A 23,346-nucleotide genomic window follows, 5' to 3' on the forward strand; every position below is an offset into this window, starting at 1 on the left:
ATCCATCTGCCATATTTCGTAATCGTAATATGCAGCGATTGCTAACATTATCCGAATAGACTTTAGCATTGCAACTGGTGAAAAGGTTTCATCGTAATCCACACCGTGGACTTGCCTGTAACCTTTTGCAACCAATCTAGCTTTGAAAACTTCAAGTTTCCCATCTTTGTCCTTTTTCAGTTTGAAAACCCATTTGCTTCCAATGGCTTGGTAGCCATCTGGCAAATCGACCAAATCCCATACTTGGTTTTCAGACATGGAGTCTAATTCATATTGCATGGCTTCTTGCCATTGCTTGGAGCTAGGGCTCGTCATAGCTTGTTTGTAAGTCGCAGGTTCATCACTTTCAAGTAATAGAACGTCATAGCTCTCGTTCGTCAAAATACCTAAGTACCTTTCCGGTTGAGATCTATATCTTTGCGATCTACGCGGGGTAACATTTCTAGTTTGACCATGATTCTCACCAGATTCTTCTAAAGATCTCTGAGTTTCATCCTGAATGTCATCTTGAGCATTCTCTAGAGTTTGTTGTTCGACTCGAATTTCTTCGAGGTCTACTTTTCTCCCACTTATCATTTTGGAAATGTGATCTTTCTCCAAAAAGACACCATCTCGAGCAACAAACACCTTGTTCTCAGATGTATTGTAGAAGTAATACCCCTTTGTTTCCTTTGGATAGCCCACAAGGATACATTTGTCAGATTTTGGATGAAGTTTGTCTGAAATCAATCGTTTGACGTATACTTCACATCCCCAAATCTTTAGAAAAGACACATTTGGAGGCTTTCCAAACCATAATTCATATGGAGTCTTTTCGACAGCTTTAGACGGAGCTCTATTTATAGTGAGTGCAGCTGTATTTAGTGCATGTCCCCAAAATTCTAATGGAAGTTTGGCCTGACCCATCATTGACCTGACTATGTATAGCAAGGTTCTGTTCCTCCGTTCCGACACACCGTTCCATTGTGGTGTTCCAGGAGGAGTCAATTCTGATAGAATTCCACATTCTTTCAGATGGTCATCAAATTCATAGCTCAGATATTCACCGCCTCTATCAGACAGCAGTGCCTTAATCTTCTTGCCTAATTGATTCTCTACTTCACTCTGAAATTCCTTGAATTTGTCAAAGGATTCAGACTTATGCTTCATTAGGTAGACATAACCATATCTACTGAAGTCATCAATGAAAGTGATAAAGTAGCTGAAACCACCTCTAGCATTTGTACTCATTGGTCCACATACATCTGTATGGATTAAACCCAATAGTTTATTTTCTCTTTCTCCAACTTTAGAGAAAGGTTGCTTTGTCATTTTGCCAAGTAAACACGATTCGCATTTACCATAATCCTCTAAGTCAAATGGTTCTAGAATTCCTTCCTTTTGAAGTCTTTCTAAGCGTTTCAAGTTTATATGGCCTAATCGACAATGCCACAGATAGGTGAGATCTGAATCATCCTTTTTCGCCCTTTCGGTATTTATGTTATATACTTGTTTGTCGTGATCTAATAAATAAAGTCCATTGACTAATCTAGCAGATCCATAAAACATCTCTTTAAAATAAAACGAACAACTGTTGTCTTTTATTAAAAAGGAAAATCCCTTAGCATCTAAGCAAGAAACTGAAATGATGTTTTTAGTAAGACTTGGAACATGGAAACACTCTTCCAGTTCCAAAACTAGCCCGGAGGGCAACGACAAATAATAAGTTCCTACAGCTAATGCAGCAATCCGTGCTCCATTTCCCACTCGTAGGTCGACTTCAACCTTGCTTAACTTTCTACTTCTTCTTAGTCCCTGTGGATTGGAACATAAGTGTGAGCCACAACCTGTATCTAATACCCAAGAAGTTGAATTAGCAAGTATACAGTCTATAACGAAAATACCTGAAGATGGAACGACTGTTCCGTTCTTCTGATCTTCCTTTAGCTTCAAGCAATCTCTCTTCCAATGCCCCTTCTTCTTGCAGTAGAAGCATTCGGATTCAGAAGTGGGTTGACTGACCTTCCTCTTTACAGATTTGGCGCCAGTTTGCTTAGTTGGGCTGGCCTTGTTGCCACCTTTCTTAGCATTCCTCTTCTTTCCAGATTTCTTGAACTTGCCCCCACGCACCATAAGCACATCCTGCTTATCACTTTTGAGCGTCTTTTCAGCGGTCTTCAGCATACCGTGAAGCTCAGTGAGCGTTTTGTCCAGACTATTCATACTGTAGTTCAGTTTGAACTGATCATACCCGCTATGAAGAGAATGGAGGATGGTGTCTATAGCCATTTCCTGAGAAAATTGCTGATCCAGCCGACTCATATTCTCAATGAGTCCAATCATTTTGAGAACATGTGGACTTACGGGCTCGCCTTTCTTAAGCTTGGTCTCAAGAATTTGCCTATGAGTCTCGAATCTTTCGACTCGAGCCAGATCTTGGAACATGTTCTTCAACTCACTGATGATTGTGAAAGCATCTGAGTTGATGAACGTTTTCTGCAGATCCGCACTCATGGTGGCGAGCATTAGACATTTCACATCCTTGTTGGCATCAATCCAACGATTGAGGGCTGCCTGAGTGACCCCGTCGCCTGCGGCTTCGGGCATCGCCTCTTCTAGGACATTCTCCTTTTCTTCCTGCATAAGAACTATTTGCAAGTTCCTTTGCCAGTCAAGGAAGTTCTTCCCGTTCAACTTCTCCTTTTCGAGAATCGGTCGAATGTTGAATGAATTGTTGTTTGCCATATTTAAAACTACAATTGAAAAGAATAAACAAATAAATAACCATTCACAGTTTCTCTTAATAAACTTAAATTCTAGCATACATGCATAATTCAATGTTTATTAAGCATTTTATTCAAGTTATGTGTTCCGGCAGGTGTGAATAAAATGATTCCAAGATCCTAAAATCATTGAAGAACTAAGCACAGTTTGTCGACTTAATCCTAAAACATCTTAGGTAAGCAAAAGCCTTTTGCTAATAGTCTAGAAACTATTCTTGGTTGATAGGTACGTCTAAGAACTTATTAGGTAAACCTATCGATTTTGCCACGACATAAAAGGACTCCTTACTTATATCGTTGAGTTTCACCAAAACTAACATGTACTCACAATTATTTGTGTACCTTGCCCCTTTAGGACCAATAAGTAACACCTCGCTGAGCGAAAACTATTACTAGATTGATGTAAAGGATATCCAAGCAAGTGTATATTTTGACATGGCACCTTTTAACTCAATTTTTAAGTTTGGAACTTAAGGCTCTTACTATGTTGGTCAGATTTTAAGTGAACTAAAATCCTTAATCATGCAACATAATCAAGCTTTTGATCTCATGCATTTTAAGACATATTTAAAAGCAATAAATAACTTAAAACATGCATAAGATAAATGTGATCTAGTATGGCCCGACTTCATCTTGAAGCTTTAACTTCAAAGTCCGTCTTGAAAATCTCCGTGGGAGGCACCATTTTCTTCAAATAGGATAAGCTATAATTAAAACTAATTACAACTATTTGATGGTACGCAGACCATATTTGAATTGAAAAACAACTTTGGTACTTTAGACCAATTACATTCAAATTAATGGTACGCAGACCATATTTTCTATCCTATTTGGGCCATACTAGTCACTTCATAACCTGCAAAACAGTACATATACAATATATACCATTCACCCATTCATTATCATGAATGGCCCACATACCTGGTTAGTAAAACACATTATGCATCACGTAAATATTTGCAGCAATTAATCAAGGGCACCAATAATCTACCAATTATTCAGTCCTTATTAATTCTAATCAAGTTGTTTTAACCTTAAGGATTTGTAGACCTAATCAAGAGTTTATGACTAAAAGGGCTCCCACTTAAACCAATAAATTCATATGCTTTACTAATTTTAAACATAAAAATGTATTTCTAGTCTAACCGGAAACATACAAATTTAATTAAAATTTAAAGCTCATATAAATTTATAATTGAATCCAAAAAGTTTATTTTAATTTTAGTCGTATTTAAATTAATTCATGATTTTAATTTTAGTAAAATAATTAGAATAAATAAAATTTATTATAATTACAATATTCAAAATTAAAATCCAAGAAAATAATTTAAATTATTAATTTTAAAATTAATTAAAATTACGTAAATTGAAAATTTCAAATTAAAATTTCAAAACGATCCAATCGCAACGCAACAACCCCACGCAACGCACGCCCATGGGCCACACGCACACAACCATCGCTGGCCATGTGCGCGCAGCCCATGCGCTGCGTCGCATCGCTGCTGCTGCTCTCCTTCGCAAGGCATCACGCGAGCTGGTGCTCGCTGCGCGCGCCAGCACTCGATGCACGCGAGCTATCGCACGTTGCGCTCGCTCGCCAGCGCTCGCTTCATGCGAGCCAGCGCTCGCTTTATGCGGGCCATTGCTCGCTGCGCGCGCTTGCCAGCGCTCGATCCTGCGAGCCTCGCTCGCTGCGCGAGGCATCGACGCTGGGCGTAGTACTCGTGGCACGCGAGCTTGCGCTCGCTGCGCGCGAGGCTCCGCATGCTTGCGCGAGGCAGTGCGCGCTGTGGCGCAGCTCGCTTGCTGCCCACACGCGACTGCTGTGCCTTGCTTTCGCCCTCGCCCATTCGTCCATTGCTCACAGCCCACGACACAAGGCAGGGCTGCTGCCTTGTGCTCGTGCACCATGGCCTTGCTCATTGCATTCGTGCCGCATGGGCGACGAGCTCCCTTGCTCGTCATCACATGCCCGCACTATAAAAAAACCCCTTAAGGGTAACACGTAGCGTCCATTGGTTTGTGCGTGAAAGTTATATGAGCGAATTAATAAATAATATTAATTTCATAATTTTAGGGCGAAAAATCGAAAATTTATTATTCAATTGATTTCCGATTAACATGGATTCAAGTCTAGGTCATAAAAATTTAAAATTTAACATAAATTTACAATTTTTATGGTGGTTTTTAATCATAGGTATCTAATTAAATTATAATTAATTATGAAAATCAAATTAATTCTAAATTATTCTAATTTTCAACAAATTAATCATAATTACAAATTAGATTGCATAATTAACAAGGCTAGGCATTCAAACTTGTTAAACATATACAGTAGGTCAATCAAAAATTCAAGATTTATCAACAAGAATCGCAAATATTTAATTTAACATCTTAAATTTACGAAATTTTGCATTCGAAAAACTAAAACCTCCGAAAAGTCATAGTTAGGCTTTGAATTTGAGAATTCTGGGTTCGGCAGAAAAATATTGTTTTTGTCAAAATTTTATAATGCCTTTTACATGCGGAATTGACACAAAAATCACTCGATTTGGATGAGTAACGAAGAAACTGCCGAAAAATTGCGTACGTATAATTAAATAAACGCAATTTGCAATTAATTAACAATTACGAAAATTAATCACCCCTTTTAGTTCTTGCAAATTTGTAATATTTAACCATGTTCATGCAATTTTAGATTATGAAAATAATAAGAGGCTCGTGATACCACTGTTAGGTTATGATACATATGACAATTCATAAATCATGCGGAAAAACCATAAAGCCAGGAAAACATATTATTTACACATAATCATTTAGCATAGTTTAGATGCATACTCTTTGTTGCGTGCCCTCCCTAGCTGCGCCCGAACCGAACAAGAACAAGTCTTTAGGACTCCAAGTGTCGTCCCTCCGTAGATAGTCCACAGCACGTCCGGATCCGCCTTAAGATTGACCAACTAGAATCGCCCTTAAGGTACTTAGAATTTTCGGCACTTTATAGGTAATTGTATGACTGAATTTTTCTCTCAAAAACTCACTTTGAATACTTGAATGCTCGATGTAAATATGTGACCCTAGGCACCTATTTATAGAGTTATGGAAAAGGATTTGGAATCCTATTAGGATACTAATTTATTTAATTATAATCCTATTAGGACTCTAATTAAATAAACTAAATCTTTTATGATTAGATTTAATCATATGACAAATCCCGGTAGCTTTAGGATTCGAGTAGCACACAAATACACACGCACGCACAGCAGCCCACGAGGGGCGCCATGCGCGCGCGCGCAGCCCCCGAGCTCGCAGCCCACTGCCGCAAGCCCACACGCTGCCGTAGCCTTGGCGCGCGCTGGGCCTGCCTTGCGGTGGGCCTGGCGCAGCCTTGGCTGGTGCGTTTGTGGCGCGCTGGCTTGCTGGGCGATGGCTCGGCTTCGTGCTGGGCCTTCGTCTGGCAGGCCTCGTCCGATGCTAATTCGTACGATACGCTTCCGATTAATTTCCCGATTCCGGAATTCATTTCCGATACGAACAATATTTAATATTTCCGATTCCGGAATTAATTTCCGTTTCGAACAAATATTTAATATTTCCGTTTCCGGAATTATTTTCCGATTCCGATAATATTTCCGATTCTGACAATATTTCCGTTTCCGGCAATATTTCCGATTCCGTCAATATTTCCATTTCCGATAATATTTTCCGATACGTACCATGTTTCCGTTTCCGGCAACATCTACGACTTGGATAATATTTATATTTCTGATACGATCCATATTTCCGTTTCCGGCAATATCATCGTTTCCGGAGTATTCATTTCTTGCCTGTGACGATCTCAGCTCCCACTGAAACCAAGATCCGTCGATTCCGAATATCCATAGATGGAGTATTTAATGCCATTAAATACTTGATCCGTTTACGTACTATTTGTGTGACCCTACGGGTTCAGTCAAGAGTAAGCTGTGGATTAATATCATTAATTCCACTTGAACTGAAGCGGCCTCTAGCTAGGCATTCAGCTCACTTGATCTCACTGAATTTTTAACTTGTTAATTAATACTGAACCGCATTTATTAGACTTAACATTGAATGCATACTTGGACCAAGGGCATTATTTCCTTCAATTTGGGGGAATTATTTTGCTCGTTTTGTTTTTGTTTTGCTTGAATCTGATTGTAAATATAGCATGTCACATATCAGTTCATTATTTCCCTTTCTTGTAACTTCCCATTTAGCATGCAAATACTCTGCAGAGGAGCAGAGGCTAAAGACCAACTAGCAGTACCACTCTCATTTAATATATGTGATTATTTTTAGTTTGTGCAGTGCCTATTTCAGTTCCTACTGCAGTTCCTACAACAGAGCCTACATAGCCTGCAAAGGAGGGGCCTGCAAATCCTACAAGAGTATCTACAGTGCCTACGACAGTCCCTATGGAGTCTACAACAGAACCTATGGAGCATACAACAGTACCTATGGCGCCTACACCAGTCTCTACAGTGCCTACAGAACAACCTACACCAATCCAATATATTCGAAGTCCTAGAGCAGAAACATATCTGACTCAAGATGGAACTAGGGAATGGATTCCATATTGTGTTGAAGATAAGAAACCACGTGAAGGAATGGTATTCAAAACTTTAGAGAAGGCTATCGAATTTTATAAGGAGTATGTTGTAATATGTGGTTTTGACGTTCGTCTATCTACGGTATACAAGAATAGCAAAGGTATCATTTAAAAGTATTATCTTTGCAGTAGAGAAGGTATCTTAGAATCCGAAGGTAATTATGAAGAAAAAGGGAAGCGACACCGTAAAAGAAACTCAAAGCGAGTTGGTTGCAAGGCTAGAATCATTTGGAATCTTAACAATGAAGTTGGAGAATACAAACTTACCAAATTGTTTGAGCCTCATAACCATTCTCGTACATCCATGCCATATTTGAGAAGTTCAAGAAAAATGACGATGGTTCACAAGAATTTTGTGAATAGTAATACAAGAATGAACATTGGACCAACGAAATCTTTTCGGCTATTTAAGGAAAATGTAGGTAGTTACGACAATGTTGGGGCCACAATAAAAGACTTTATGAACTTTCATAGAGATTTGAAGGAGCACATCAAGGGTGATGATGCTAAGATGTTAATTGAGAATTTTATACGAAAAAGAGATGTTTTCAATGGGTTCTACTTTGATTATTCCCTAGATGAACATGATCATGTTTCACATCTGTTTTGGGCGGATGCAACTAGCCGTAAAAATTATTCATTGTTTGGAGAGATGATATCCTTTGATTGCACCTATGACTCCAACACATACTCAATGGTTTTAGCTCCTTTCATCGGAGTAGACCATCACAAGTCTTGCATCACATTTGGGGTTGGTTTACTTTCTAAAGAAGATGCTCAATCATTTGAATGGCTATTTAGGACTTTCCTTAATGCTATGGGAAATTGTGAGCCTAGATATTTGATAACCAATCAAGACCCGGCAATGAAAGTTGCCATAAATGAGGTGTTTTCTAACACTCGCCATCGGCTTTGTTTGTGGCATATAATGAAAAAAGTTCCTGAAAAAGTAGGCCCCGAGCTCAAACAAGATGAAGGTTTTCTTAAGTTGTTAAATGAGTGTGTGTGGGACATGGAACAAGAATCCGAGGAATTTGAAGCTACTTGGAACTCGCTTATGGTTCAATATAACCTTGTGGAGAATGGTTGGTTCCAACATATGTTTTCAATAAGAGAACATTGGATACCGTGCTACTTTAGAGATCTCAGGTTAGGCAGCATTTTCTCTTTTTATTATTTTGTTAATCTAATTTAATCTCATCAGAACTTTGATCTCATTTCTGCTCATTTACTTTCTGTCAATCTGTGTTTTTGGCACCTTTCACCAGTTAAGTTGTGATGTATGGTGTTTACTTGAAGTCTAGCTTAAGATTAACTAGAATGCTCTTTCCAGATCAGTTACATCCTACATTCACTTTTTTGAAGTCTTCTTGTATCCCTTCTTATGGTTTTGAGTGTTTTGACAGTGTGAGACCTGAGAGTCTGAAACAATTATAATTTTTTAGTTTAATTGAAGGTCTTGAGCCAATAAAGCTCAGACTTCAGTTGGAGATTCAATATTATTGTTATTGTTGCCTTTAAAATCAGAAACTTTCTGCAAATGAGCAAAATTAATTTACTCATTTTTCGAAATGAGTAAAATAAATTTACTCATTTAAACAAATGAGCAAAATTCATTTACTCATTTAAAATCAGAAACTTTAATTCCTGCAAATGAGCAAAATTCATTTACTCATTTGTCTAAATGAGTAAAATAAATTTACTCATTTAGACAAATGAGCAAAATAAATTTACTCATTTAAAATCAGAAACTTTAATTTCTGCAAATGAGCAAAATTCATTTACTCATTTGTCTAAATTAGTAAAATAAATTTACTCATTTAGCCAAATGAGCAAAATAAATTTACTCATTTGGCTAAATGAGCAAAAAAAGGTACTCATTTTTGCAAATGAGCAGAAAACTGTCCAAACCATAATAGTTACTTGTGTAGAAAATTTACTCATTTGTCTAAATGAGCAAAAATATTACTCATTTGTGCAAATGAGCAGAAAACTTTTTGATTACTTTTTTGTTTTAAATGTCATAAATTTCATAAGTTAAGCTATTGAATGCAGGTTAGGAGGCATTTTAAGAACTACCTCTAGATCAGAAAGTGAGAATAGTTTTTTCATCAATTTCACCAATCCCCATGTGACACTTGTAGAATTCTACATGCGTTTTGAAAGTGCAATGGATGCACAAAGGCACAAGCAAGATAAGCTAAATACGGAATCCATTCACTCTGTTCCTCAATTTATAACTCCATTGCCTTTGGAGAAACATGCAGCTGAGGTGTATACCAGAAATTTTTTCTACATGTTCCAGGATGAGGTGTACAAGGCTTGTTTCAGATGTGGGATTAGTTCTATTAGAATGGAAGAAAATATTGAAATCGCACAAGTCATGGACCATTCTCGACAGAAAACAAGTGAGGTAACATTTAATTCTGGAAATCTCATGACATCATGTTCTTGCGAATTGTTTGAGAGATTGGGGATTTTATGTAAATATGCAATATGTGTTTTAAATGCAAGACAAGTTACAAAGATTCCAGAGTACTACATTCTTGATCTATGGACAAAAGAGGCAACCAAAAGGCCAATTTTTTATATGCATGGTAACTTCCTTGAAGAATGTAGGAAGATGAACACAACAACTAAAATGTTAGGGGAAGTCTGGTCAGAGATTTTTAATTGTGTAGGCCTTGCAGAGGGAAATGAGGAATATTTGCAACAATTTCTCGATAATCTTAGAGATTTTAGTAAGAATTTGGTAGAAAAAGGAAAGTGTGTGCCAATGACAAAAACTCAAGAGATGGAGCTTTTTTTTGGTCCTAGTGCGTCTTCTAACCTCAATATCCAAAATCCAATACCATCAAAGAATAAAGGCAAGAGACATAGAATAGTAGGAGAAAAGGAGGTAGCAATTGAGCAAAGTCAGAAACCCAAAAGAAAATGTAAAGCTTGTGGGGCATATGATTATCACGACAGTCGTAACTGCCCGAACAAAACTACAACCTAAGCAAGGTAACTGCCAAATTGAATTCAGATTATTTACTTTCTGTCAATCTGTGTTTTTGGCACCTTTTCACCAGTTAAGTTGTGATGTATGGTGTTTACATGAAGTCTAGCTTAAGATTAAATTGCTGAGTTGCTGTAATGCTCTTTCCATATCAGTTACGTCCTGCATTCACGTTTTTGAAATCTTCGTATCCCGCCTTATGGTTTTGAGTCTTTTGACAGTGTGAAACCTGAGAGTCTGATCATTTTCAGAACCAAACATATACTCCATAGTCCATACTAGCATTTGCAGGAGCACAAACTAGTTTGTTCCTTATTTAGTTTCATGCTAGCAGTAGGTTCGAACCAAAAGGAGTTTCCCCATACACATTCTTTTACATGAAAGAACTCAACTGGCAGTCTGTTTGGTTTAGATGGACCGTTGTTGTATGTTGTTGGGTGCAACTGTTTTGTTTTCAGTTCTGTTGTACATAACAGAACTGAAAACGAAGCAGTTCTGCTCTGTTGTTGTTTTGTTGGGATTTTTCAAGGTCTTTGGATGCACTTGTTACTGCAAGGCTGCAAACATGGAGAAATGTGCCTACTCACATTAGATACTCTATATCATACTGGATGTTTTAATTCGATTATGAAATAAACCAAACATTATTTACTAGAAACGTTCTCTTTGGCTCTCTCAGGTAACTAGGAATCTAGAAGTAGTGGACATATTTAGGCACGTAGATGATCCTCAAGAAGCTGCTGAATGCTGAGCAAGGGAAGCTTTGGGAAGAATGAGCAAAAGCAACATTTCCTGCTTAGTTATTCTTTTTTAGTACAATTTTGTACATTTTGGAACCTATTTAAGTGTTACAACTAATTATTGTGGGATACAATTGGCAATGGAAAGAAATGAGTAGGCATAGTTGTTGATTCAGAAATGAGCAATTATTTGGACTCCGAAAAATCTGTTGTGCCATCTATTGGAAGTATTAAAGTTCACTGCTGTGTTTATTTCTTGTGTTACATCTTGCACTGTTCTGTGCCATGTGTTGAATAAAGTTCAGTGTTCTGTTTATTTCTTGTGAACTGCATTAATGATCTGAACTGCATTCTTCAGTACAGGAGTGCAGAACAGAAGGAATTTTAAAATTTGCTCATTTATAAACAAATGAGCAAATATTTGGATTCGAAACTTAAATATTTGCTCATTTAGAATACTGAACAAATATTTAGATACAATGAGCAAATATTAAATTGAACTTCAAAATTTTCTTATTTAAAAACAATGAACTAATGTTTAACTTTGAACTTCAAATTTTGCTCATTTCCAATCAATGAGCAAATATCAAAGTTCAAAATTTAAAATTTGCTCATTTAGAGACAAATGAGCAAACGTTTAAAATTGAAACTTTAATATTTTCTCATTTATAAAGAATGAACAAAAATTAAAAATTCGAACTTTAAAATTACTAATTTAGTAACAACTATAATTTTTGGTCATTTAAATACAATGAGCAAAAGTTTTAGAATTGATTATTTTTGCTCATTTACATACAATGAGCAAATATTTTAGAATTGATACTTTAATATTTGCTCATTTATAAATAATGAGCAAAAATTTTAAATTCGAACTTTGATATTTGCTCATTTATAAATAATGAGCAAATGTTTAGACTTCGAAACTTTAATATTTGCTCATTTAGTAACAATGAGCAAAACTTCAAAATACGAAACTTTAATATTTTCTCATTTAGTAATAATGAGCAAAAGAAAAGCAACCGAACTTTGAACTTCAAATATTGATCATTTACAATCAAGGAGCAAATATTGAAGTTCGAAATTTAAAATTTTCTCATTTAGAGACAAATGAGCAAACGTTTAAAATTAAAACTTTGATATTTGCTCATTTATAAATAATGAGCAAATATTTAGACTCCGGATCTTTAATATTTGCTCATTTAGTAATAAGGAGGAAATGTTTAAATTCCGAACATTAATATTTGCTCATTTAGTAACAATGAGCAAAAGTTTTAAATATTTTTGCTCATTTAAAAACAATGAGAAAATATTTTAGAATTGATACTTTAATATTTGCTCATTTATAAACAATGAGCAAAAATTTTAAATTTGAACTTTGATATTTGCTCATTTATAAATAATGAACAAAGTTTAGACTCCGAAACTTTAATATTTGCTCATGTAGTAATAATGAGAAAATGTTTAAATTCCGAACTTTAAAAATTACTCATTTAGTAATAATGAGAAAATGTTTAAATTCCGAACTTTAAAAGTTGCTCATTTAAAAACAAATGAGCAAACGTTTACAATTAAAACTTTAATATTTGCTCATTTATATACAATGAGAAAAAATTTAAAATTTCAACTTTAATATTTGCTCATTTAAATACAATGAGAAAAAGTTTTAAATAATTTTTCTCATTAAAATACAATGAGCAAATATTTTAGAATTGATGCGTTAATATTTGCTCATTTATACACAATGAGCAAAAAATTTAATTTCGAACTTTGATATTTGCTAGTTTATAAATAATGAGCAAAAGTTTTAAATATTTTTGCTCATTTAAATACAATGAGCAAATATTTTAGAATTGATGCTTTCATATTTGCTCATTTTTAAACAATGAGCAAAATTTTTAAATTCGAACTTTGATATTTGCTCATTTATAAATAATGAGCAAATGTTTAGACTCCTATTTGCTCATTTAGTAACAATGAGCAAAACTTTAAAATACGAAACTTTAATATTTTCTCATTTAGTAATAATGAGCAAATGTTTAAATTCCGAACTTTAAAAATTGCTCATTTACAAACAATGACCGAATGTTTAACTTTGAACTTCAAATTTTGCTCATTTACATACAATGAGCAAGTATTTAAGTTCGAAATTTAAAATTTACTCATTTAGAAACAAATGAGCAATCAAACACCAAATATCCAAGATTACTGAAAAACAATCAAACTTTGAAATCAAACACCAAATATCCAAGATTACTGAAAAACAACCGAACTTTGAAATCAAACACCAAATATCCAAGATTACTACATTAAAATTTGAAGCAACAAGTACACACTTCATTGTGCTCAACACTTAAACAAGGTATGAATTAACGAAGCAAAAGAATTACTAGAACAACTCCAAAATATCCAAGACTACTAGATAACACATATCCACGAAGTTAGAAGAATACAGAAAACCAATAAACTAGAATACAATAGTTACTTTTTGCCTTTGTTTTTCCCTAAACCCTAAACTCGTAAAAAAGCATCAATTGTAAAATATTTGCTCAATTCTAAAATAATGTCTGGTTTCGTGCTGAAGATCATCTCGTAAAAATGCAATAGTTACTTTTTGCCTTTGTTTTTCTTGTCTATGATGACTGTTGCTTCATTGATATCACTTTTGATTATATCCACGCAATATTTGGAAGCAAGTCTGTCCATTGTCAATAGCTGCAAAAAAAAAACATCCCTTAATCAAAATTTAGTGACGTTGACCCAGTAAACAACGAACACCCTTCCATGTTGCGATGAACTTGAGTACTTGAAACAAAAGGAACTACTTTATAAAAAAATTCCAGAATTCTGATCCAAAAACTGCAGATTATTTGGAGGAAGTTTAAACAATATCTAAAATTGGAGTTGATGATTATGGTTGGTAAAATTATGGGGCAGCCCTTACAGTAGAAGAGTAGAGTTTGATTTAAGAATAATTTTGAACAAGAAATACATCACTGGAAGAAAATAGTAGAAAGCAACAATTTTCTACTAAAAATACTATCAATATTAAAATACTTACATCGTTTTTCTTCAAACCACAATCTCACTTTTTCTGTCCCATATAGGCCTCCATGTGCCGCATAAGAGAAATACCACAGTATTCGTGCGCAAAATCAGTGGATTTCCAATCAAAAGACAGCAAACAAGAAGTCATATTCATGATATCTTTCTTCAACAAGTTAGCTTGTAACAAGCCCTAATTTCCCATCACGTGGGAAAATGCATACCTCTGTATAAAATATAACACGGGTATTAGTAAATATCAATAGCTAAGATAAATAAATGTAAGAGATTATAATTGTATACCAGGTTCTTCATAAAGTTACAATAACTTGTAAAACCTTCAACCCAATCAATCAAATCCATTGAATTTAGGAAAGTGTTGAAGCAGACAAGAAAATAATGGGCATCCCGACAAACAGGGATGAAATACAACGCAATATCCTTGATTTCAAACCGACTTCTTTTCAATTCTTTGTCTGCTGCTTCTAAAAACTTTGCATTCCTAAGTTTAACAGATTCCTTGTTAAATTCCAAAATCATTTCTTAAAATGATAAGAAATAGATGTAAGAAATAAATAAAAGACGATATGTGTTTATATTTAAGCAATGGGAATATTGAGCAAATTTGATAAATCTGATCATTTGCTCATGTTTTGCATAAATGAGCAATTGGAAACAGACACCTTTCTCTGGCAAATAAATACAAAAATTGGATATGCCTTATTCAGTTTGGATGCAATAAACTTAGCAAAATTTGGCACAAGCAGTAACTGCCTGGAATATTAAATTTTGCTCATTTGGTCAAATGAGCAAACTTTGGCACAAGCAGTAACTACCTGGACTATGTAATTTTGCTCATTTGGGCAAATGAGAAAATTTTGGCACAAGCAGTAACTGCCTGGAATATGAAAATTTGCTCATTTGGTCAAATGAGCAAATTTTGCAACAAGCAGTAACTGCCTGGAAAATATAATTTTGCTCATTTGGTCAAATGATCATTTTAATAGAAGAAGTAACTTTTTGGAAATTGGATATGCCTTGTTCAGTTTGGATGCAATAAATGGGTGTATATCCAATTGTCTGACATGGCTACTTAGTGAAATTGTCTGACTGAAGTGTCATCCAGGTCGGACTGCCAAGATCCCGACACTAGTACTTGAGTTAAAATGAAAACTCCGAGTGAAATAGGGGGTTGGGAGACTACAGGAGTAGCGTACTCAAACAGTTTCTCACCAGAGAGGAAGGGAGTAATTCGTTTAGAATATTTGTAGCAATGTGCCAATGTTTTGTTCAAATAACTGAATGTCCATCCCTTGGCCTTAAGATAGGGGAGGGGGACTAAGCATTCTGATAATTTAGGAGATGATATAGCCAATGCCCTAAATGAGAAATTTAAATGCAACCAAAATCATTGAAGAATTTTTAACAAGAAATAAAAACTTACTGCTGGTAGACAACTGTAGACACCTACTTTTGTCCCCATTCCCGCAAGGGAAAGGTTCGATGATGAAAGCATAAAAACTCCACTTGACAACGCATCTCATATAAAATAAACGAATCTCGATTCCCCATTTCATTTCACCCGAAACCTGCTATTTATGGAAACCTGCTAAAAATAGTAACTGCCGTAAAAAGTAGCGTCTAAAAGTGGCAAATCATAAAAGATAGAAACCTGTCAGAATTAGGTGTTGCACTCCAACATAAATCCTAAATGAGATAGAAAACCGCGAGAATCCTATTCCTAATAGGATTCGGAAATAAGAGTTACGTATTAATCAAAATCCTAACGAGCCTAGAGTTCGTAATGGGCCCAGACGCGTTCCGTCACAAAATTGATACGCGCTAAAAGACTCGAATTAATCTCAAACTCTACGGATTTTAGGAATCCGAATCTGACTAAACAAAACTGCCCATACCCTATTTTCAACGCCTGGCTCTGGGCGCCGAAATCTTCGGCGCCCAGGCCTGGGCGCTGAAAATACCTGGATACGTTTCTTTTCCTAATTCTTTACGGATTAGAACTCTGCAATTCTATCTTTCCACGAACTCTTCCCTATAAATAGGCCCCTAGTTTCGACGTGAAAGAACACACAACAACACATAATATATTCTGAGTATTGACTCTAAACCCCTTAGCTTAAGCCTCTCGCTGCGAAACTGTTCACGCGTTCTGTCGCAATCGATCCATAAATCGAACAGAACGTATCCTGTCCCATAATTGAGATTCGTTAAATAAAAAGGAGAAATAGCAAAGTCAAAGTGGTTAGTTTTCTGAGAACCGTGACGCACCTCTCAAGGGTAAATCGTAATGTGTCCCTTTTCGATGATTTAACTGCTTTCCTCGCCCTTTTTATGAACTGTTAAACTAACCTAATCTGATTGTTCTATCACGCCTAACAAATATAATATTTTTGGGAAATCGGATTATCATGCTAGGTCCCTTAATACTATTTAAATCAGATAATCACGATCGAATTAGTATTATATGTTGCATATTGCTAAAATCAACTCAGATTAGTTTAATAGTTAACACATGTCCCTTCAATTATTTATGCTGAGCTAGTAAGGATATCCTGCCTCTGGAGTTATCGACGAGCGAATTACTCCTCTCGGTAGTTACAGTCCCCCGAACCCTCAATCTCTACCTTGCGGGTGTATATTGAGAGATCCCCACACCAGGGATCACAAGGGAACCTACGGCCGTCGTGGTCAAACATAATTGCACTCTCTTTATGTAACGATAATCGGGTTTTGTTAGTTTTTCTCATTGTCGTTAAAAACTGAATGGCAACTCCTATATTACTAGTCAATTGGGTGTATACTCACAGGAAATCCAATTACACTTGATTGAATAAAAAGAATCGTCACACCCACGAGGGACAAGGTCACGCATTAGCCTCGCGCTTTTTCGACCCCCTCACAGGGGCGACTCCACTGGGGATAGTGAAGGAAACACTCGTGCTTGTAGGTAATCAAAATAGCCGAAGGGCGAAACGATCCTACCCCGCGTTTATTTCCCCATCAAGTTGGGACGACCTGAAAATCAGCATATTAATGTGAACGGGCAGAACATCATAACGAATCTCGTCTCCCTCGGGAGTTGGGACTAAGGATACCTTTTTTCGCCAATAGGGGGTGCATACGCCGCGCATGTTTCCCACTCGGTACTTGTGCAGGTAGTACACCTATCCCGAACCCAATCGCTCACCCATTAGGTCCCTCTCGCCTGCCTGCCCCCTTGGCTTGCACTTGCGAGTTGGCCTCTTGAGCGAAATTCGTCTGTTGAAGACACTACCTCGACCAGGGCATGTGTTGGATCTACGATAGAAGCGGTACCAAGCCAGGCGCAAATACTACCCTTGGAAGCCTATCATAAACTACGTGGCATATTTAATTTTTAAATCCATGTTTGTAATGTAGTTATGTGTAGCGAAATATGTGATTGTGTGTGACAAACTATCCTAGAAAACCAATGACCTTAAAAATTGCCCAAACATTCATAGACTAATTTGCCAAAGAGTTATACCGAAACACGTGTTCCGCAAACCCGAATGATCGCCACAAAATAAGCGACGCTCGGGATGGCCTGTAACGAATCCCACAAACGCTGTTACGCGTAAAGGACGTTATTAAGCAAGCACGCGAATCGAAGTCGCATAAACAGAAAACGAGAACCAGCCAGGGACGCATTTTCAACGCCCCTGGCTGGGCGCCAAAATTTCTCACGCCCACTGCTGGGCGCTGAAGTTGCTGCTTGGCTTTCTGGTCAGGCGCAGCAGCCTCGGTGCCCAAGCAAAAAGAAAGTACGTAGCCCAAAAAATGCTCATCAAAAGAATTGCTACGAGGGCGTAAGAAAAGCACTCGATTTCAAAAGGCGACTCGCGAAAAATTAATAACTCTTTGTGTCGTCGTTAGGCCTCCTACGACGGCAATGCTCGGCACCAAAACCGAACATGCTAACAACTATGAATGTTACACGGGCAAGTGTTTCGAAAATCCAAAGAACGACAAAAATAAAAAAAAACCCCAAAAAGTGTACCGACAGAAGAAAGAGCGAAAAGAAAACACCAATTTAGAGAGTCGATGTCTAGACTAAGTAATGCTTGAAACTTTGGGAACCTAAACTTTAGCTTATCTTATGCCTAGGACTGGTCCTGCCACTTAGTGCCGATCAGGGAATCAACGGCTAGTGCGTCTCGAAGATACATCACCAACACCAGGTCTAGTAACTCCAAGCTCCGTCCGTCGTCCCTCATTTCAAGGATCTCCGCTTCCCCAACCTCGATTCGCACCTCCAAACATGTCCATCGAAGATTTGCGAGACCAGATGGTCCAAATGACCCAACTCATGGGCCAACTAAAAATGGAAAACGAAACCTTAGCGGCTGCACAAGCCAAAAATGACCTCGAAAACGAGAAGAGGATCGAAAAAATGGTCCTACAGCAAACCATGGGGAGCAAATACTTCTCCCTCGAGCCTGAACCTTTTTCTGGCAAATTACCAGAAAAGTTCAGTTCATCTGACTTACCAAAGTTCAAGGCCACGGACAACCCCCGTGATCATCTACTGAGCTTTGTGAATACCATGAACTTGAAAGGCGTGGACAAGTCCATGTACCTACCTGCCTTTCCTTTGTCCTTGGAACCTGTGCCGCTCAAATGGTACTATCACCAGCACCCTAAACTCTTCCCCACCTTGGAAGAATTTGTCAATGTCTTCATCAAGCAATACTCGTCGAACATGGATTTCCAAGTCACCATGCGCGAGCTGGAAGTTCTCTTCCAAAAGAAAAATGAGGGTTTCATAACCTACTTTGCTAGATGGAGGGACCAGGCGGCCCAGCTAATCAATAGGCCTCCCGAAACAGAATTGGTCCAAAAATTCATTGACAACTTGGACCCGGCTTACAGACAACACCTTAGGTACCTAGGACTCGACACTTTCAAAAGGGTTTATGATGTGGGAATAAAAATCGAGGACGACCTCGCCAAAACCATACAGAGCAAACCTGCATATAAGACCAACACCTATAATCGGGGTAACACACCCCAAGCCCAAGAAGTCCATGCTGTAGAAGAGGCTCCCGCCCGAAGATACCCCGTAAGATGGGTCCGAGACCAAAAGTTTGCCCCACTCGGGTCAACTTTGGTACAAGCCTTTGAAAGACTAACCAATCAAGGAAAGTTGAGACCTATAGGCCCCACCCGCGACCCTCCTGTCAAAAACAAATATTGGGTCGAAGGTACTTACTGCAATTTCCATCAAGGAAATGGGCATGACACTGAAAACTGCTGGAATCTAAAACATACGATCCAGGACATGATAGAGGATGAAGTAATACCTCTCCCTAACGTTGGCAAACCCAACAACAACAAGAGCCCACTCGGCTCTTGTCACATCTCTCTCGACCAACCAGAGAATTTCGACCCCACGGTGTATATTACACCTCAAGGTGCACCACTCGCTGTGGTACCTATGGATCGAATCGAGGGGGAAGTGTGCGGTGTGTGGAACGATGATGCTGAAGATATTTACCTATCTCAAGTCTCGGGCCAGGACCTCTTCACTGAAACTTGGCCCGGGTATGCTCTCATTGACACCACCCCTCAGGAGCCCGAGGTCGACAACCTCACCCGATCCGGAAGGATATACCAACCGGATATTCACCCACCTCCTATGGACGACATCCCGGTTAGGCAAACTCCTGAGAAGGGCGGCACGCCACCGTCGCGAAAGTCATTGAAAATCCTCTCCTGAAACAACTGAAAAGAACCAAGGCTGAGATTACCATCTGGGATCTTATGTGTACTTCAAAGGAACATCGCGAAAAGCTTATTCGCTCACTTGACCTCATCTCAGTACCCACAGATATCACACCTGACTCATTGGTTAGCCATGTCACGAGAGATGCCGGAGAAAAGGCCATAGTTTTCACTGATAAAGACTTACCCAAAGAGGGGGGTGCTCACAATAAAGCCTTTACTTAGTGGTTGGATGCAAAGGACAAAACATCCCCCTAGCGCTCGTAGATAATGGTTCGGCGGTTAATGTCTGCCCATTGCGAACCGCCCATTGCTTGGGGCTAGGAAGCGATGACTTCCAAACCTCCTCACAAGGGGTACGAGCTTATGATAACTCCCGAAGGCCTGTGTTGGGAAAAATCAACCTTACCATACAAACTGGGCCTGTGGCACGCACCACGGAGTTTCAAATAATCGACATCAAGCCCACTTTCAACCTCCTCTTGGGGCGACCTTGGCTCCATGACTTAGGAGGTGTGGCTTCAACCTTGCACCAAATGGTTAAACTTAATCATAACGGGGTAATACTAGAAATCCGCGCCCCTCCTCTCGGCGTCAGTTGTACTATGGTTGGAACGGCCGAAACTGCAGATGACCTTTATGGGTTTCAAATGGAAGAAGCAATCCAGTTCATCGAAGATTATGATCCGGCATTCCTAGACCCGCATGCATCCTGAGTCATCCCTAGAATGCTGTTGGCTCAAGGTTATTTCCCAGGAACCCCATTCGGCATAAGGAAGAAGGAATGCACATTCCTTCCTTTTCCCGACAAATCTACTCCCTTTGGCTTAGGTTATGAACCAACGGAGGAAGATATTGCTGACCGCCTATCTAGGCTACGCCTTAACAAAGCCAAACAAACCACCCTCCTTCCCCCATATCAAAGGACCCTTAACGGGATGTTTGTTCGAGAAGGAGAAGAACACCCATGCTGTGATTTCCCTGAACCCTTCGTTCAGGATGGCTTGCTAAAACCCAGATTTGAAATTTTCCGTGACTGCCACACCTTGGATGAGGCACCCCACCTCACCAAGACTAAAACAGCTGAAATATTAGACAACCAGGCTCTATGGACATTGTTTAACGAATTGAGGCCTATGGAGAACGAGACTGTGGTGACTACCCTAGCTTTACAAGATGAAGGTTTCGATCCAACCCGGTTAATCTCTCCTGCATCAACACTAGAAGAGGTCGGGAACGGATGGGTGAAGACATATCAGTGGGTCAACGCAAAAGGAATAGGATTCAAGATGAGTACCGGTGAAGGATCGAAGTTTTATGAGACTAAACCCCAGGCTTGAGCCATATAGAGCACCATTAGTAGTTCTTTAGATTGATAGAAAAAATAATAGAGACTTTAGACGGTCCTAAGGCCCTTTAGAATATGTGTCAGTTTTATTTCAGTGTGTTTTCCTTACTTTCTAAATCAATAAAGGCGTAATATTTCTCCTAAAAATTTTATTCTAACACTAAATAAACACCAAATGTACTTGCAAAATAAAAAAAATAAAGAAGCGGCCCACTATAGGCCCAACAAACAAAGCCCACTCGATTTTGAAATAATGCCATGTGAACCAGTTCCAGAAACCCACAAAATAAACCACACTATCCCATCCTCAAAACCTAAAAAGCCAACCAATGTCATCATGAGAGCCAATCCATGCAACCCAAAATCAAAAAGAAATCAAAAATTTAAAACAAATGCAAATGTTACCAAAAAAAATAAATTCATAAAACATAGAATCCACCGACAGCTGTTTCACATAGATTCCATCATACCCTCCACAAAGATCTTCATAAGTTCCGCACCCTGACTCCATTTTCAAAACTGTTTTGAACCACCAATAGAAAAAATTAATCTGGACAAAAATGCGTTTCTCGCTAACAGTAAAAAACGCCTCCAAAATAGCCTCAAAATTAACTTTGACTACGAAGCAAAATATCAAGGCACAAAAAACGAAATAGAAATAAACGCAAGAACATGTGAAGCAAAAACGTCAGAATTGACCGCCCAAGTTATTTTCGGCGCCCAGGGCTGGGCGCCGAAATTTCTGACGCCCCAGCCTGGGCGTTGAAACTCTCTGCCTGCCAAAAGTTTTCCTTTTTTCGAAAAGTGCTCGTCATTTTATCCGCACACAAAGGAAAAATAACGAACACTTGGGGGGTACAGTACGTATCCAAATAGGTTCACCAACAAATTGGTCGAATTTTACGCAACCTATGGAAAACGGCAGATGAAAATAATGGCAAATACTTCACTCATTTGACCGATTAAGTAATATGTTTCCACTTCAGGACATATCTACCGAAATCCGGCATACTAGAACTTATTCTAAAGCTAAGAACTACGCGCGACCTGATTATGACAAGATACGTAGGCAATCCTTACCAAGGATTCGGTCCAAATAATAATAAAAAAAATTATATTCTTTGTGTAAAAAAGTGTTAGACATATAAACAAAATTGAATGGAAACTAAAAATACGCCTTTATTAAAATATAATAAGAAGGAAAACAAAGTGCTAGGAATAAAAACAAACACAATTGAAATAAATAGAGGGCACCTACACCCTAGCAAAGAACTACACTACTGTAGTTCTTCCGGATCATCAAATAAAGTCTTGAAGAGAGCAATGTTCGCAGGATCCACCCCCATAGTCTTCTGCGCTGCCCCAATATCAATCTGCATAAGAACTGGCTCCTGGACACTAACTTCCAAAGATGCCAAAGCTTTAGAAACAGTTATAGCCCGCTCAGCCTCAAGGGCACAAACAGTGGTGGGAGAAGGAGTACTATCATCAACTGGACTAGCCACTGTTTCTACAGGCGGCTGAGCCTTCCTAACCCATACATTGTTCCGGCGACGATCTCCGCGAGAGCTTGCATTTCTTTTAACAACAGCAGGCCCCTTCATGTTAGGCATCTTTTTAGGCCTGACACTGGAACGGGGAAGAACTTCCTTTCGCTTTCGATCAGGACGAGCTTTCACAGTCTTAAAACTATAGGTACGAGGTCTGGCAGAATCAGGACCCTCATACTTAACACAAATACGAGGTATCAAAAGCTCAGCCGGCTCCCCATTACGAGCCTCGGTCCTTACGTCCTTGTCATCGGAACTCATCCACAACTTATAGTTTTCAGAAAGACCCACAAACCCATTTGTAGCTACAGCCCAACGCGGGAGACCATCATAATACCTAGCCCACGCTAAGACACGTGTTTGTGCAAAGGTCGCTACCTTAGGTGGTACCGTATCAGAAAAGGGGATAGTCTGCCTTAAACCATATTGACGCATGACTCGGTAAGGGAAAATATAAATGGGACTAGATAGCCCCAACAAAGAAACATAAACCGATACATCAGACCCCCT

The 23,346-nt window shown here is 38.3% G+C and overlaps 1 protein-coding gene across 1 annotated transcript; it reads left to right on the top strand.

Moving 5' to 3' along the window:
• The first annotated feature begins 7,240 nt into the window (after window positions 1–7,240).
• Window positions 7,241–10,393, top strand: LOC110800905 (protein FAR1-RELATED SEQUENCE 9-like). Its single transcript, XM_022006227.2, has 3 exons — window positions 7,241–7,434; window positions 7,522–8,541; window positions 9,448–10,393. Exons 1-3 carry the CDS (start codon window positions 7,241–7,243, stop codon window positions 10,391–10,393), a joined length of 2,160 nt encoding a protein of 719 aa, XP_021861919.2.
• The last annotated feature ends 12,953 nt before the right edge of the window (window positions 10,394–23,346 follow it).

Source organism: Spinacia oleracea, chromosome 5, assembly GCF_020520425.1.
Source record: "Spinacia oleracea cultivar Varoflay chromosome 5, BTI_SOV_V1, whole genome shotgun sequence".
In the NCBI taxonomy this organism is placed as follows: Eukaryota; Viridiplantae; Streptophyta; class Magnoliopsida; order Caryophyllales; family Amaranthaceae; genus Spinacia; species Spinacia oleracea.